General features: G+C 43.8%; 1 protein-coding gene across 1 annotated transcript in view; it reads right to left on the bottom strand.

The window, feature by feature from the left end:
* CCNC (cyclin C) overlaps nt 1-19170 on the bottom strand; it is a 956952-nt gene that overhangs the window by 168158 nt on the left and 769624 nt on the right. The window contains exon 10 of the mRNA XM_044065080.1: nt 11892-11971. Within this exon, the coding sequence (XP_043921015.1) occupies nt 11892-11971 (80 nt within the window). The remainder of the gene's footprint in view (nt 1-11891; nt 11972-19170) is intronic.

The following is a 19170-nucleotide window of genomic DNA, read 5'->3' as shown; positions in this document are numbered from 1 at the left end:
AGTGTGCTTTTAACGGTCCAAACAACGAAGAGGCTTCAATGGGAGGTTTTAAGAAAGGAAGCCTAAAGGGTTCCGTGAAATTCCTTCTGATGCGTGAGGTATCAGTCGCATGGAGGAGTTAGATATCGACTCAATGGTGGCCAGTTGAGAGGCCACTTTGTCACGGACCTCATCAGACACTGCACCTTTGAAGCCTGGCAAAATGTGCCATATAATTCAGGGACATGATGGACAGTCTGGCTTTCTTCTTCCGCCAGATCCCTTTAGACCAATGGACAAAATCTTATCTGGCCTCTGGGGAATAGCCTGTGTCAAGAGTTTTCCATAGTTCATGTGGAGTAACCCAAGCCTGCAGGAACACAGACTCCTTAAAGGTTAGACTGCTTCCAGTTGCACAAACTTTTCCGGTGAACTTCCTCAGAGAGGGAAGCTGGGGAAGACAACAGAAAGGGGGTTTCCTGTGGGAATATGTCCTGAGGCCCTTCGACCGGTGTCCTCTAGGTGCGACTTGTGAACAGAGCGGTCCAGACAGCACAGTATCACCAGGAGAAGCCAGAGCCTTCTCCATCAGTTGGAAGGCTGGTCCACCTGAAGAGGGGTGAGTGTCCAGGACACCGGATGGCTGTGAAACAACAAATTACGCGTGTCACAACTATCATCCTGGGTTGTAGCAAAACTCTCCTGCCATGAAGGCAACTGCAGTTCCTTAGTGAGATCCATAAAGGGAACCGTAGAGGGGGAAGACTATGCTATATCAATGGACTTCAAAGGCAATGAAGGAGGAGAATAAGAAGGGGTCTTTGGCGATGGGTGATCACCTCTCCCAAGGAAGGATAGGTCCTGGGGGGTGGGATACCTCTGACTAGAAACACTTGATCCACAAGACGCAACATGTGTTCAGAAAGGCTTCTAGTGGACCTCATGGAGACTGAGGGAGAAACAGGACTGTCCACAGAAGAGACGAGCTCGGTGCCCATCTCACCAGACTGCATTGAGAACAACGGTGCAGAAAGACTGGACTACGGATGTCCACACCGAGGAAATCATTGGTGCCGAGGTCACGTTCTGCACTGACAAAAGGATCTGTGCCGAAGTGTTTGCCGGTACCGAAGCTGGAACCGACAAAATTGGTGCCAATAATTGAGGCGTCGGTTCCAAGTAAAATGTTGGAGCCGACATGGGCAGTTAGCTTAGTACTAATCTATAAACCTATAAACCTATAAACCTAATGTAGTAGTCATAGTAGTCTGAACCGAGGAGCCCCTCGGTACCAATACAGTAAAGGCTACAGTAGATGGAGCAGAGATCACTGATGGCGCCGAAGTACTTGGTGCCAAAGGTCTAGGCACCGAAAGCGTTGGGGCCGACTGAGTGAGCTCCAAGGCAGAAACTTTAGCCTTCTTAGGTCTTGGTTGGTGGGAGTCCCCAGCTGGGGACGAAGGCAGAGACTTGGCCTTTGTAGGATCATCCAATATTTTCTTATGGGCTCTAGGAGAGGTTGAAGCCTCCGACCCAGAAATAGCCTCTGAAAAGGGAAATTTAAGTAGTCCCTTCAGCAACAACTTATTTTTCCTTTCAATCAAAGTTCTATTGGAAAAATTTTTACAAATACCACAGGGCGGGTCAACAGGTAAGTGAGACACACCCAAGCAATAAACACACAAAGAGTATGCATCTGATGTAGGTAATTTGTGTCCACAATCTGAACACCTTTTAAGTCCTGGACTACCTTTTTTATCTGCCATGATAGAAAAGGAGACAGAAGAAAGGGTACCAGCAATGGTACGAAAGAATACCCAAAGGTAAGGAAGAAAAGAAGGTTTTACCAACGATGGTAAGGGAGAAAATACCGCACGGTAAAAAGTGTAGAGTAAAGAGAAGGAAACTCAAGAAAATGTAGTCATTAAATGCGATAGGGTAAGAGACAACAAATTAGAAACTTTTCTGACAGAAAAGGTTATATTAGACTAGTCTGACAACAAATATCTATACTTAGCTCAAGAGAAGCAGCTTGACACGACCGAATGGCGATGCGGCAAACGAACTCTGAGGTAACAGGGAGGGGGAATTCTGGGTAAGAGTTTAGCTCGAGAGTTTGCAGCTGACGCGAGCTTGGAAGATGGCCGGCTCGGTTCCAAGGTCGGAACAGATACCCATATGTAAGGGATGAACGAGGATTAACAATATCAGATCCTGTTTTAGGTCAAGTTCATTTTCAGATTAGTTAAGCATGCAAACATATGCCGCGGTGGTACGGCGGTAGCGTTGTTACCTCACAGCAAGAGGTTCTCCCGTTTGATTCTCGGCTGGGCTTGGGAGTGCCTTCTGTGTGGAGTCTGCATGTCCTCTCTGCGGTTGGGTAGCGTTCGAAAGACATGCATGCGTAAATGGGTGCGCCTTCGTTGAAGGTTGGGCGTCGAGCTGGCACCTCGGCGCTTCGTAAAAATCTACTGCAATCATTAGCGGACCGGAGTTCCGCTGTGGCGACCCCTTACCGGGAAAAGCTGAAAGACAAACAACAGTTTTGCTTAAAAAAATGACCTGCTCTGGCCAAAGTTTTGCAGACCTCTTGTCATGCTTACAGTCACACTAACAACAACCCTTAACTAAAAAGGTACAAGTCCCCCCCCATCTTGGATCTCTTCCTTGTTACAGAACATTGCCTTGTGGCTTTTATAACATAGTCTGCCTTTATGTTGTATTCTGACTATTACTTGTCTTGGTTATTATCTTAAACGCCTCATTTTCAGTGGCTAGTCCTTTTAACTGTGCACTAATAAGTCAGACCTGCTTCTTTTAAAACCCTGCTTCATCATTTTTACTACCACTAATTATGACATTTCGTGTAAGAGAAACAAGAAGCTATGTACTCACCATAACGTTCGATATGTGTAGTCCATCTTGCCTCACATTCTTACCCGTGGGTTTGGAGCCGAATGTCGGCTCCGACTCGGCCAAAACTTTTCTAGCTCGAAGTCTTTCTATTGGCTGGGCTAAGATGATATCCCATACTGCACTGCTCTATATCCCCAGATCTAGTTTGCTGCAAACACCAGCACTCATTCTCCATGCATACCACCACCCAATGGAAGGAATAACAAACCAAGAATGAAGGGAGCTCTGAAACCAGACCTAACCTCCAGATCCTCCAGGACGGGGGGAAGGAGGGGGCGTAAGTAAGAATGTGAGGCGAGATGGACTACATACATCGAACGTTACGGTGAGTACATAACTTCTTGATGTTATGTAGTCCAATCTCGCCTACATTCTTACCCATGGGACAGCGTCCCTAGCACCTAAATCCTGGAAGGCTCAGTGGAAAATACTCCTGAGCACTGTGGAACCAAAGGAAGACCTGCCCCTAGATACCACATCCAACTTGTAATGAGTAACAAAGGTGTGAAGTGATGCCCAAGTAGCCGCAGCACAAATATCATTCATAGACAATCTGGCCTGATAGGCTGTAGATGTAGATACAGATATAGTAGAGTGAGCCTTCACCGTAAACGGTAAATCTTTACCCCCTGAGGAATAAACAAAGGAAATACAGCTGGAGATCCACCTGGACAGAGTGACTTTGGAAACAGGAGACCCCATTCTGTTTTCCAAAAAGGAAACAAACGATCAGATTTTCTGAGGTTTTTCGTTCTGTGCAGATAAAAACGCAGTTGTCTGTGTACATCCAATTGATGAAATTTGAATTCTGCCTTGTTTGAGAACTGGGAAAAAAACACTGGCAATTCAATGGATTGATTAAGGTTACTGATTGACGCCACTTTGGGAAGAAAGGAGGGGTTCGGTCTAAGAGAAACCCTGTCCTTACGAAAAATCAAGTATGGGGGTTTGATTGATAGAGCTTGAATCTCTGAAACGCGTCTGGCTGACGTGATGGCTACTAAAAAGACAGTCTTCCAGGTCAAGAATTTTAAATCACAAGTAGCTGCAGGTTCAAAGGGGGATGAAGTAAGAGCCTGTAGAACAAAGTTTAAATCCCAAGGCATGACAGGTTCCGATACCAAAGGACGAAGTAACAGAGTGCCCTTCGGGAAAGACTTACAGAGTCTATGAGCCATCAGACTAGGCTCATTTGCGACATAAAAGGTAGAAATCACTGCCAATTGGACTTTAATGGTGGCGGCCGCTGAGCCCTGGTGAAAAAGCATAGACAAGAACTCCAAAATAGATGAAATTGGAGCCGTGTAAGGGTCAATCCTTTGAGTATAAGCCCTAATTGAAAATCTCTTCTATTTGCTGGAAGAAATATTCCTGGTCGAGGGCTTATGAGAGGAAGATAAAATATGAACTACCTCCGGCGAGAAATGATGAAGCCTAACTAATGACAGAAGTGGAGTAGCCAGGCTGTCAACCGGAGGGTCCGCAGAGAGAGATGGAGCTGCCCTGACATGTGTCAGTAAGTCTGGTTGTGGGTCCAGAATCCAAGGAGCGTCCACGAGGTAGGGATGGAGAAAGAGGAACCAAATCTGACAAGGCCAGTGTGGAGCAATCAGAATCATTCTGCTTCCCAAGGATTGCGCTTTCTGAATAACCTTCGACAGCAAGGGGCTGGAGGGAAGGCATATAGTAGACCGGAGGGCCAATCGTGGACTAGAGCGTCCATGGGTGACTCCCCCTGAGGGGGGATCAATGTGAAGTAACTGCTGAATTTGGCATTGAGGGGGCTGGCAAAAAGATTGCAACAAGGCTGACCCCACCTGCGGATGAGCCGTTCCGCAACTTGACAGTTCAGGGACCACTTGTAAGGCATCAGAATAGCTCTGCTTAGCCTGTCTGCGATCACGTTGGACTTCCCCGGAATGTGCGTTGCCACCATAAAACGTTGGGAAGACACTGCCCATTGCCACACTCGCATGGCCTCTCTGCATAGGGGATATGACTTGGTTCCTCCCTGCTTGTTCAGATACCACACCACTGACAAATTGTCCGAGTGGATTGCAATAGTCCGGAGAGGAAGAAAGCTCTGAAATGCTTGCAACGCAAGTAGCACAGCTCTCATCTCCACCACACTGATATGCAGATGCATCTCGTGCTCTTGCCATGTGCCTTGGACTGTCATGCCTAGATAATCCCCCCCCCAACCCATCTGGGAGGCATCCGTGGTCTCCGTGGCAATCAGGGGCGCCGGAACGAAGGGCTTTCCTGTGTCCAGATTGTCGGTGCGAATCCACCAACTGACATCCTGTTTGCACCTGTCCGTAAGTAGAATAGGGTGAGAAATCGGAAGACGTTGAGACCACTGGGCAAAGAGAAGCCACTGAAGGAGTCTCATATGTAACCTTGCTAGAGGAACTAACAATCGTTACGGCCATAGTCCCCAACAGTTGGAGAATCCATCTTGCCTTCGCTCTTCTCATAGGGAGCAGGGCATGAACTTGTTGTAGGGCTCCGATTATTTCCTGTGGTAGAAACGCCCGCATGAGGACGGTGTCTAGTTCTACACCTATAAAAGTGACACGCTGTGAGGGCAACAAGGCAGATTTTTCCCAGTTCAATGTTATGCCCAACTGGTGACACAGATTTATAGTGGCGTCCCTGGTCTGAATTAGTAGATGCCTGGTGGTGGCAGTGAGGAGCCAGTCGTCCAGATATGGAAACACTTGGAATCCTTGACGTCTCAAGTGAGCAGTCACCACTGCCATGCATTTGGTGAACACCGTGGGGGCTGTGGTGAGACCAAAGGGCAGGGCTCGAAACTGAAAATGACTTGCTCCCAGCCGGAAGCGTAGGTGACTCCTGGATGCCCTGTCCATTATTGATGTGGTAGTAAGCATCCTTGAGGTCGATGGAGCACATCCATACTTCTTTTCCCAACAATGGGAGAATAGACTGCAATGTGACCATTCGGAACTTGGACTTTTGTACATGGTTGTTCAATCGGCTGAGATCTAATATGGGTCTCAGGTCCCCTGTTCTTTTCGAAACCAAAAAGAATCTTGAGTAAGTCCCTAATCCGATCTGGTCTGAGGGGACATGTTTGATGGCTCCTTTTTCTAGCAGCTTTGAAACTTCTGAAGCTGCGTAATCCCTTTGACTGGGTGGAACATCCGGGATTTTTCTGACTGGAGGGGGGTCTGACGAAAAGGGAATGACATAACCTCCGGAAATTATTCGTAAAATCCATTGGTCCTGGGTGATGTCTTGCCAGGCCTCCGGGTATAACTAGATTCAACCCCCGACTGGCTCCGGAAACGCACAGTCGGGCCTCCCATCAGGAGCGACAGTAGGGAGAACCGCAAAAGGAATCACGGTCTCCCGAGTTGCAGGGGCCTCCTCTGCCTCTAGGGTGGCGTCTCCCTGAATAACCCCCCCGCCTCTGCCTCTGGAGGGGGGCTCACCTTGTGCACCGGGAAAAAACCTCTGATTTCTTGAACCACATTTTCCCACCCCTCTGGGCCTTGGGATAAGGCCTAGAGGGAAGGGAAAAACGGACTCCTACAGCAGACAGAGTTATTCCCTCGTGCTTGCACCTGGTGAGGGTGTCTTTCACCTTGGTTGCGAACAAAGAGGAACCATCAAAAGGGGCATCGGTGAATGAAGACTTGAAGGCCTCCGCGAAATGACAAAGGCACATGCAGGCCTGTCTCCTAACGGCGACTCCTGAACTTGGTGCCTTACTCGCTCCCTCGGCTGCATATGAAATCAGCCTCATGGAGGAGTTAACAATGGAATTGAGGGTAGACATCTGGGCGTTAGCCATCTGGGTTACCGCCTCAGAAACGTTACCTGTGAGAGTATCTCCAAGCTCCTTGAGGAGATCTCTCTGGAGCCGTGTAAAGTGAGATAAATAATTCAGTGACCATAAGGTAAAGGCCGCTGAAGAGAGGGTACACTTCCCGTACCAGTCCATGGTCCTAGACTCCTTGTTAGGAGGATGGACGGTGGAAGAAGTCTCTGCTAATTCCTTCTGAGTGACCTCTGCCACCACCATGGCATCCACAGGGACTCCCTTGGAAAGAAGCTCCTTACCCGGGGGAGCAGACAAATTTATTGGGTCTCCTGGGGACTGGTTCCACAGAGTCAGGGTTCTCCCACACCCTTCGACAAATCAAATCAAGGAGCTCGAAGGGTGGAGACACCCAGGAGGCGGTGGGCTGAGCATCGAAGGCCTTCAGGAAGACAGACTCCTCCTCGGAGGGGGCTTTGGATGGCCAGTCACCTCTTTGTTTCAAGATCTCTAAGATGTCAGAGAAAGAAACATCCTCAGAGGATGACTTGGGGGAACCCTCCGATTCCTCTAGGTCAGTATCTGATGTGAGAGACTCATCCTGGGAGTCTATGTGCTTCCTCTTGCACGTTTTCTTTCTAGGGGGCTCCACAGGCAAGCACTCTGAGGGGCCCTCAGAAACTTCGGGACCACTTATGGGGGTACCCTGAGGCCTTGGGGCTCCACTGTCTAAAGATAGGTGGTGATCAGAGACCCGCAACGGAGTAGTAGGGGACAGAATGACCAACCCGCATGATGTCACTGACGATCTGGCCAGCGCACTCCACAAGGCCTCAAAGGCTGGCACCCCTGAGTCCGAGGAGCGATCAGCCTCCGAAGCCACAACAGGAGTCGGACTTCCCCGTGCCGAAGCACCGAGTGGGAGACTAGGAACAGAGAGATGTCCAGAAGCCTCTCCCTCGGGTCCGACTGAAGAATCCCGAGTCCTGAATACCGTGGATGGCGCCGACGGGGTAGGAGCTGACGTTGGCACCGATAAAGCCAAGAGGGGCCATCGGAACTAACCTGGAGACATGACACGGAGCCAAGCACTCCAGCTCCAAAGGCTGGGATGCGCTCGGAGGAGGAAATAACGAAGTAGGTTGCAGGATGGGCTCCGGAGCCGACTGGGACGGAGCCGAGAACAATTTTGCCAAGACCGGCGACTGAAGGATTCTCCACACCACTCTATCGACGTCCACATCCGATAATGTCCTGGAGAATTTGGAAGACAGGGAGGGAGATCAAGACTTCCTTTCAGGTGATACTTGCCTAATACTATGCGATTGGCTCAGAATAGGTTCCAAAATGATTGGAGCCGACGCCGGTTCCATCACCACTGACACTTCTTGAGGCCCGAGGACGGTGGAGCTGAGGATGTCGAAGCTGATTTAGCTATTTTCTCCAGTGGCTCCGAGGAGACTGAAGGAGCTGGAGGCCTCTTTTTTGATTTTGTGGTTTTAGCTTTAGAGCTGGAAGCGGTTTCCAGACCCTCTTCTAAGGAGGGTTTCAGAAGTCCCTTCAAAATCAACTTATTCTTTCTTTCCTGAAGGACCCTAGGACTAAATGCATGACAGAAGCTGCATGACTCCTGGAGATGGATTGCTCCCAGACAATATACACAGACAGAATGTCCATCAGTAATGGACATTTTATAGCCACACTTTGAGCATTTCTTAAAGCCCGAAGGCTTGTGCTCCTTAGAATCTTTAGACATTGTAACCAACTACCACCAATCACCAAGACAAAAAATTACAGGTACGGAACCAAGTGGAAAAACAGTCAGAGACTTACACCACACTTAGGGCGGGACAAAACTACCACTAACAAAAATCTCTAACGAACGATCCTCTGACACACACAAGAGCGGGGGTAGGACTAAAACCTCTAATTTAAACGGTTTTAGACCGGAAAGTTTGTAACACAGGGAAGCAAGGGGGCAGACTAGGTCCTCTAACTGAAACGGGCCTAGACCATTGGAACAGCTAGTGGGATACCACGGAAACAATCACACACACACACACACACACACACACACACACACACACACACACACACACACACACACACACACACACAACTTTTCCACAAAATAAGACCAAACGAACAATAGTTATTAAAATAGCTTTTTGTTTGCAACAAATTTTCTCAAGAACAAGGAAAAAGGGTACTTAGCAACAGCCAGGTTTGGTACAGCCAAGAGTGGGACCACGTCCAAGCTGAGCTGCAAACGAGATCTGGGGATATAGAGCAGTGCAGCATGGGATACCATCTTAGCCCAGCCAATAGAAATACTTCGAGCTAGAAAAGTTTTGGCTGAGTCGGAGCCGACATTTGGCTCCGACCCCACGGGTAAGAATGTAGGCGAGATTGGACGACATAACATCATGGTGTTCACTGAACTCAGTTTTTGGCTCTATTCTCTGGCTCAGGAACATAAGCAAACAGTTTGTGAAATACCTTGTGCTCATGTAAACAAGAAACCTCAAAAATGCCAAATTCTTTAAGGGTTGACAAATAACTACTGAATGTTCTACATGTGTTACTACTTTGTCTTTCTCTTAAGGAAAAGACAGAGAGAAACATATTTATGATGCCTTATTCACCAACATAAAGGAATCCTGACACTGAACCTTTTAAAGTATTCTAAGCTAATTCACCTGCAGTGAGGAATAAATTGAATTTCTTGATCCACAGCTTTCTGTTTTATGCTAAGTTTTCTAGAAGCACGAAGACTTACAAGGAATGTCCAACTGAGTCACTTACAGACAGAATTATATTTCTGTAGTTCCATACACAGATACTCTTGAAAACAAACATATCCCTTCAGTTTTGCCAGATGCTGTTCTATGATAACATGTCATGTTCAGAAGGCACACAAGTTTTCATCTCCATAATGTCTACATTCCAGCTAAGAACTTTCTGGAATGGCAGTGCACCACGACATGCAAACCACTCCTACTGCTCCTCAATATTAAAGTTATATACCCTTACTAATAATAAACTCTACGAAGGTACAAACATCTGTGGAAACACTTTGTTCTGGGTCAACTCAGAGACAGCATCATTTCAGAATCTTCAGACTCCTCATAGCAAGACAGATAAGTAGATAGTCTTATGTTCTTTCTATTCCTGAGGTGAGCTTACACATTTGTCTCACATAAGGGTAAGTATAACAGTCAAGTAGAGAGAATCAGGTGAGAAGCAGCTGGCACGTCTGCATGCCTACTAAAGGTGACACACAGGAGAGACATAAACCAACTGCTTTTGGGCATCTACTGTGGTGTGCGGTACCCTCAAAATAGGAGAACACAGATCACAGACTGCTCACCATGGCAGGTCTAACCACTTGACAGTGTAAAATATGGCTCTAGGAGATTTGGTTATGTTGACCATCATTACCAAATGGGCATGTGTATTTGCCAGTGATAAGTGGGCTGAGGACCCAGCCTACTCCAACTTATGCCAAGGACCCATACCAACAGTTGGAGGGACTATGTGCCCCTATTGGCCAGTGTGTGCCAGCCATGCAGAACTCCGCCAAGAGGCTTGTTACTAGTGGTGTCCCACAGGGTTTGGTACTTCAACCTCTTCTGCTTGGAATATATTTCTCTGAAATGAATGCAAACGTAAAGGGCCTTTGGCTGACAAGCTCTGCCGATAATTCCAAGTTCTGTGCAATTAATGAATCCCCCAAAGATGTATATATTCTCCAGGAGGGTCTGACAGAGAAATAACTGGTGCTTGAACCATGGCCTAAAACTCAATGCAAAGAAAGCATAATTATACCCTTTGGAAGATGACCACCCCTGCAAATTATAATACTAATAACACTCCCCTAAGAGTAGACCCAGTGGTAAGGAACCTGGGAACTGAAGTTGACAGTAACCTGAAGTCTGATGAGAGTATGTCCATGGTAGTGAGAAAATCCTTCTACATGGTGTAACTTATAAGTAAGGGCAAGGTATCCAGATCTAAGGAGATCAAAGGTCCACTATACTCAGCCCTCATTAAACCAGTAACCGAGTACAATGTACCTGACAAGGCATTTGCAACAGCTAGAGTGACCACAGAGGTTCCTCACTAAAAGATATACAGGGTGTAACAAATATGCCCTACACAGACTGCCTTAAAGCTCTGTTCCTGTTCTCTGTCTCCTACAGATTACTGAGGGCATGAGACTACATGGCATTCTCCAATCCAGTCCTGAAGGATCTGCGACACATGCCCAAAACAAACAGCTTTAGAATTACCCACTCTGAGGATCTAAATCTCATCTGTGACAAACAAAACATGCTGGAGGAACAGGTACATGTCTCACGGATTACCTCATTTCTGGAAAAGACTCCCCATTCAAGTGAAACAGAGCTCTTTCCTAAGCCTATTCAAACACAGTTTGAACCAATGGATATGAAATCGGAAATTCACCCCGGCTTATCACCTATAGCCCTTATGGGCAGGGACATTTTGTATATGGCTTACGGCAGTGGGATATACCAAAGCCGTTCTAGCACATGGACACTGATAATTGGGAAAATTGGGACATGAATAGCTAGGCTTAAAAAGGCTCTATGGCAGTTAGCCCAGTAATCACCCATTATGTGCAGGCACTAAACACGCATATCTTCTTGAGTACAGGAGCTTCCTATAGAAATGCCAGTTTGAGACTGGTGGCAATGACGAAACCAAGTTCTAGGACTATCAAGGAGAATTCCCAATGTCATATGTCAAATAGCAATGATAAGATCAGCAACAAGGCTTTAATAATAATAAAAAATACACATCCTGCTCTAGAATTTGGCACAATCTCTCTGTTGTTTTTGGAAGCACATGGCTGACCATATAGTTCCCGAGGGGCTCAAGGGCCAGGCACTCTTATGTAGTTAGTTCATAAAATCATGGCTTTTTTCTGGCGCCACAAGTATCTGCTCCATGCAAAATATCTTCCAAGAAAGAAGAAATTCTGATTACTAGACAGGAGAAATCTAACTACAGGAATTATCAAGGAAGAACCTTGATGTTAAATCTCTATTTTATGTTTTATGTACAGCAACAGCGCATGTGAAATGACATTTGTCCAAGTATTTAGCTGGTAAATGAAGAAACCCAATTATAAGAAACTGAAATTACCAAGAAAAGAAAAAACTGTATTACAGGGAGTGTATCTTACCTTTTCCATGTCCACAGAAAGCTCAGCAAACCATTGCCTTGCATCCTTTTGCTGTACAACACATGCCACGTGTAGACAAGCTAGAAAAAAAGAAATTATACATATAGCATTATTTTGCTGCCAGTGAAACAATGCAGCTTTCTGCTGCACTAGTTCTTCTGAATACGCCTGAACAACATCTCTTAACTGTCTTACATAACATCTTGAGAAAGAATGCCTGTATCTTTATGATCCAAATAAGAAAACACATTGAAATGACAAATATGTGCAAATGCACTGATGTGAATTTTTCACATTTCTTAAAAATCCGGTATCAGTCCAATATCCATGCACTTTCACAAAAAATACAGTATGCTTTCACATCTTACTGTAGCAGACAGGAGCATGCAGCAGACATTTCCTTAAAAAGTTAGCTGTTAGAAAATATGGACTAAAAGTGCGCATGTTCAACTTAGTGATAAACTACTTGTGGATTATCGTAGGACTAAACGTGCATGTTCAACTTGGTGATAAACTACTGGTTGATTATTGTAGTTTTAATACTACTTCTGATAACATTCTTTCTCTGGGGTGGGGGTAGACTCGCTAGACTTACTGATGGGGAAAAAAAAGAGCTAAACAGGTTGCCAAAAAAGAAGAAAAGGGGAAAGGAAAGTTTAAACCCATGAATATAAAAATAAGGGAGAAAAGCTGTGATGTGCACTATCTAATGACTTTTTTATTTCTTGTTAGTAACAAGAAATAAAGTTGTCACAATATGCTTAGCAACTGCATTCATTCCTCTGGCCCACTTGTCATCCCTGCACAGGAATTAAGTGTGTACATGCCCTCTGGATCACAAGTTATTGATATCTCATTCAGACAGGAAGAAAAGCACACGGACAAAAAAGCACAAATACAGACATGAAGTCTTGCAAGAATTCACAGCGCCATATCATGCAGCAGAAACATGCCATACAAGGAGGATGAACAGTAGGAATAATGCACCCACTGCAAAATGCCCGGTCAAAGACAAGATGATAAACTACTAGATTTGATATACCTTTTTACAAAGGTATGGACTGCAGTGGGTGGAATACTTGGGGAGAATCTCAAGCAGAGTACATAATATTAAAAAGGATGAAAGTTGCCTGAAAAGCAGATGATGGGCCTCACAGCATAAGGATGCTGGAAGCCTCAAGTAGAAGAACAAACTACAAAGGTCAGTACAGGTAAGCATCAAAAACTAAGTAGCTTGAGAAGAGGTGCTCATCCATGGATAAATTCCTGAAAGAAGTAAGTGAAACTGCCACCAACTTGGTGCAATGTCTTTTCTGCATACTCCTTAAATGCTTCTAGAGGGTGATTCAGTGTTTGCATAGGGACTGCTGATGTAGCTATGCTTTGAGGTGAAAGCAGTCTTTCTTGTCATTGTGCTGAAACCCTGAAGCTTGGACAAGATTCAAAGGACATGAAACTGTAAATTAGCACTCATGGAAAATAGGCAATGAGAATAACCATAATCTTTTACCACAGATACTACTAGCTTGTAAGGCACGAGATGGAACTGTAGAAAATATTTATTTATTTATTTCCAGTTTGACGACCGGGGGAGGTCCACTGGGCTCAAGAAGCCCGTTTTCAGTGGAGGCCTGGTTAGAAAAGCTCCACAATTACAAGGTTTAGTTACAGAAAACAGAAAAGCTCCACAATTACAAAGTTTAGTTACAGATACAACCATAGTGTAGAAAATACAATTTACAATACATATAAGACATCCACAAACTCTTAATACCAACATGTATGTGCATGTTGTATCCCTCTCTGCACTGCTAGAAGTTGCTGAACTTTGTTTTCTGAGACAGCAGTATAGTTCTACCAAGCAGGTCACTTTCCAGAAAGCTCAGCTTTACCTTCTGAAGACCGTCTGAACACCCTCTTTGAAACCAAAGTTTAAAAATTGGACAAAATCTGCAAATCAATATATCTGCCTGGACAACCGATAATGAATTCCTCTTGGATGTGGGCTATTGTCAGAAGAGACCTGGACTCCTAATCTACTCACATATCTGGATCCCTTTCCAGCTGAGATGGCAGAAGCATCAACTCTTCCACACTTTTTTCAATACCACAGCACAGCCCAACATTATTAGCTGTGAGAAGAGTATGCAGAGCCTACAAGGGCTACAGGACATAATTAGCAGAAGACTGACAATGCAGCTGCCTCTTCTAGGTCCTCTAGCAGCCTTGAAGCAGCACATACTCAAACTCTCTTCTTCGCTCCACCACTGCTAGACACACATTGTGAATGAATAAGTAAGGGGGGGTTGCAAATGGCAAACCCATCTTCAGTTTGAGGGGTTAGACCCAGGAAGTGACAGCAAGCCTCCAAATCAAGGAGCAAATGTGAGGAGGGAATGACAGCCATTTGTAGTGTAATGGCCACAGTAATGCCTACATGTTAAAGCAGGCAGATGGTACTGTGAATAAAGATGCTATACTAATGTATGAGTGGTTAAAGATACATGACCATAAACAATCACAGAAACAACAGCCAGCATTTTAATCTTAATAAAAAGATAAAAGTGCTATGAGAATCATAAGCAGACAGCTGAAAGTGATTTTACCTGAGATGGGCTCAAAATATTTTTGATCTGCACATTATGGCCTTGGACAAGGAAGAGGCCAAAGTTTGAACTGATAAGGAAGCAACATACAGCAGTTTGCTCTCGACTAAAAATATACGTCATCAAAACTGCAAAGAAACAAATACAATCTACTTTACACTGTGATTCAGAAACAAAAATTATAGCAAAGCAACATACAGCACATGTTGCTCTTGATAAAGTGAATTACACGGCTTCGCAAGCCCTCCAAGTTAGGTTCTTAGTAGAAAACTGGTGTTGGACCAGGTCCATCTATCTCTACTCAAAGAACTACAGGATGGTAGGATGCGGTCAGCTCAGGAGCTAAAAACTATAGACTACTAAGCTCCTCCCCATTTGCCTATAATCCTGAGGGCATAAGGCCCCATCTCTAGATCTCTGTAGGCTTGTGTTAAGGTGAAGTTAGCAAGAAAAAAATCCCTGAAGGTGAAAAGGCTTTATGAAAGGACTTTAGGACCAAACAGAAGGGTGGTTGACAGAGGAAGATGGACCTGATCCTACACATCTATGTTATGGAAACTTTCATGAAATAAAACCATTCAATCTTTCTCTGCTCATAGCAAGAGCCCCTAGCTTATCATGATGGGTGGATCTTAATCAAAAAGACCTGTAAAGGTTAGTATCTAAGAAAATATAGCAGTGGAAAACACAAACAGGTATTATCAGACTCTCTGACAATTATAGTTATGACAGGGGAAGATCTGTCTCGGAGTGATGTCCTTATTTACTGCAGATCAGAAAAGAACTGCTTTCAGATGCCAGCACTATATCAGATGCGCAAGTGTGCAGCACTGTCTGATTAAAAAGATAAAGCATAAAGCAGTATTATGTAAGGCAGAAAAGGGATCCATTTGAAGTCAATGGGAGTAAATGGCCAACTAAACACAATGATGCTGCTAAGCTCCTAAAGAATCCTTAAAGTAGAGTGTATGGCAGTGTAAGGAGTGAAGTTCAGCCAAGAAAGCTGTAACTCAACAACAGACAAAAGGCATAACTATGGAATAAGCCTTGGTCTACAGAAATGAAGGCTGAATAAAGTTTAGATACTGCTGCAACCCTCCTCCTTAACTGACAGGGACGAAGTCTGCCTGGAGACTAACAGCGTAATTTAGAAACAAGCAGTTAGAGCTATGGAAATAAGCAGCAAGCTTAACATTACACTGCAGACCCAGCTTACTAGAGTGAACACAGCTAGCAAGGGTGGGGGTGGGGGTGGGTTATTGGTCAATCTTTTGTGCCGAGAATAAAGAAAACACTTGGAATCTCTCTGTTGAAGAGATCCTCATATATTTTTAAATTACCACTCCAGAACTTAGCACTGTATTTGCACCAGGCCTTTAATCCAGAATTTAGAGCTGGATGGCAAAAGGACAATTCGGTAAATGGCATAAGGAATATTAAAGATGTTCTAAAGACATGGGAGATGAATGTACAACAGAATATTAAGACTCTGTCTAAAGTTCTAAGATGCTGCACATTGAGTAAAGTTCAATTCTGACTCTCCCAGTCTGAAAACAGAAACTTAGCAAAAAAAAGGCCAGTGGACCTAGACTTCTGGGTAAAGTTCAGTAACTGGCTAGTAAGTGCACTGTTTGCATGCCAGGAAAAATAAATATAAAATACCTGGAGGAAAATCAGCTATAAAAGGTGAGAAAGAAACAGATGGAGAGGAGTACTGCTGTTGTTCAGCAAGAAGCAGTACAGGTTCCAGACATGACTTCCAGTAACCTACAGGAGAGTATAAAGCAGTTGCACACAGAATTGGTTAAAATAAACAAAACACAGAAGGAGTACATCAATACAAAATAAAAAGCTGGAAAAATGGAAGAAACTTTATATTTAGATAAGGTGACAGAACTGCAAAACTTAAAGGCTGAAATGAAGAAAAGGTTGGCTGAATATGAGACTGCACAAGAGGAAATGTTTAAAAAAAATAACAGAGTTGGAGGATAGAGCACATAGGGAAAACCTGAGATTTCATGCTATACCAAAGAAGTTGGAAGGAACAGACTGTACTAATTTTATGAAAGCTCAAATAAGCAACTGCACTGGTATTCCACAACAAGAACTGTGAAAGGGCACATCATGTGTATGTTCCAAATCTGGCTACTACAAAACAACCTAGCATTTAATAGTAAAGATGCAGACTTACTGGCAGAAGGAGTTGATTCTGACAAAACTGTGGCAGCAGGACAAGGTGCTAAAAGTTGGAGTGTGTAGAGTGTTTGTGGAGAATGATTATTCAGTGTACACCAGGCAGAAGAGGAGTACATATATTCCATTATTTAAGGAAAGTCAAAAAGCAGGCATATCATTTTTTGGATAAAGTACACGCTAAGGAGTTAATACAAAAGTGTGTCCAACATAGGGTGAGCTGTGAATCAGAAGGAGGTTCTGCTTTGTGTTCTCCTGGTGATATGGGCTACAGAGAGACTGAGCCTGTGAAATCTTTTCCACTGTTTCAATTGTCTGAGAGAAGGAAGAAAACATAAGAATCGACTAGAAGAATTGGGAACATGTTGGAAATGAAACAGACAGGATTTGAGAGTTTGATAAACATGATTAAAGCTAGTAACTTGGAAATTGACAACTGCGGGATGATAAAGCAATAATTATATTTTGCAATATGACAGAACAAGAAAATTTGAAGATATATTGGACTTCCTTGGAACTTGTGAGGGACTTTAAAGCATACACCCTGCTTCATGTTCTTAATAGTCAGAGAATAAAATCAGCAACCTGGAAACAGACAAATGCAGGTTTACAAAGCAGTAATTATACTTGTGAAACATGGCAGAACAAGAGGATTTGGAAATATTACATTTTTGTGGATTCTGTGTTACACTTATAATAGACTCTAAAGCACATGCCCTACAGTATGTCATTAATCTTCGGAGAACTACTTTAGAGAAGGGAGGAGGAGGGAGAAAGTTAACTGAAAGTAAAATTTATTCTTTTGCTCTTTTAATGGTGAAGTTTAAATGTTGCATGACTTTCTTTGCAAGCTATGAAGTAAAGTTTCTTCCAGCTTTTTTTTTTATGATTTATTCAGTAACAAGTTTACTATAAAGTATATAAACGGAAAATAATAAATATTATAAGGCTTTTTCTGGTAAACAAGGTATCCTTAGCAGTTTGTGTCTGGTTTGCATGCCACTAAAAGACAATCTGATAAAGAGAAAGGGCTTGGAGAAAATGTTTATTGAAAGCATTCACGTGCTTCTTAGCTGGGAGAGCTATAAAGGTCAGACAAAAACAGACAGCACTTATTAAAAGCACAGGCTGCATCATGTGTCTTAGCATGAATGACCTTTGTTTTTTGTTGTCTCTAGCCTGTGGATGTGGCTATCAGTTTAGAACACTTGTTCTTAATATGTGCATAGTTTTGTGTGTTATAATTAAGTTAATAGGTTTTTAGGGGGGTATGTACACTTTTGTTTGAGTATTTTCAAAAAACAAAACATTCTGACAAACTCAAATTGAGATGACAAGAAACAACTGTATAAAACATTAACCTGCCAGATGTAACACAAAAGCTGTACGACATTTAACAAAAAAGCTGTTATATATAAATGGTGGAATAATCATTCCCTCAAAAATATGATTCTTTCTGGTAGGAGCAAACTTAGGAAAAAATGGGAATTGTGGGAACAATGCACACAAGTGAGAAATGAGGTCTGAAAGGCGGCAGGACTTAAATGAGTTATGTAATATTGTGATGTACAATGCTTGCAACTGGGAGTGTGTCAGTATGGTTTGCGATATAAAGTGCTTGAGACTAGTATTGTGTCAGTGTGGTTTGTTTTCATTTATATAAATGTATGATTGCCTATGTCGTAAGTGAGGGTTTAACAAAGATGTTTCTTGATTAAAAATTTGAATAATTTATGTAATATTGCTTAGGTTATATGATGTATAGTATTATATGTGAAGTATAATGGTTATGGTGATATAGTTTGATTACTTTTACATGAATGTAATTCAAAAAAGGTGTTTGGAAAAAACATGATTCTTTCTATAATATTAATGGCTTCGCAGATAAATGCAATAAAGAAAGTAGTGAACTACATTAAAAAAATGTAGAGTGCAGACAGCCCTTCTCCAAGAGACACCAAGTAGTGAGCTGGAGAGATTGTAGGGAATGGTGCAGCCCGCCCGATTGATGGATGAGAAGGTCTGGAACTGGGTCCAGAATCCAAGGCTGCTCAAGAAGATGATTATGCAGGAACGGGAACCATATTTGTCGAGGCCAGTAAGGAGCAATGAGGATCATTTTCAGCCCAATACGGTAGCTTTCTGTATCAGCTTGGGGATTAGGGGAAAGGGAGAGAATGCATACAGAAGTCCCCGAGGCCAATCGTGGACTACAGCGTCTCTGGGAGAATGTCCTGGAAGTGGAAGGAGAGAGAAGAAATTGCTGCACTTGCTGTTGAAGGGGGTGGCAAAGAGGTCGCAGCAAAGCTGCCCCCATTTGAGGAAGATTTGATCCGTCACTACCAGATTCAGAGACCACTCATGAGGCCTGAGAATTGCTCTGCTCAGCCTGTCTGCTATGATGGTTGGATCTCCCAGGGAAGTGCGTTGTGGTCAGAAACTGTTGGGAAGAGATCGCCCACTGCCAGAGTCTGAGTGCT

The sequence above is a fragment of the Protopterus annectens genome, chromosome 1.part0 (genome assembly GCF_019279795.1).
Source record: "Protopterus annectens isolate FY-2018-M chromosome 1.part0, PAN1.0, whole genome shotgun sequence".
Lineage (NCBI taxonomy): Eukaryota > Metazoa > Chordata > Ceratodontiformes > Protopteridae > Protopterus > Protopterus annectens.
The sequence above is the reverse complement of the archived record's forward strand: the minus strand, read 5'-3'. Positions and strand labels throughout refer to the sequence as shown.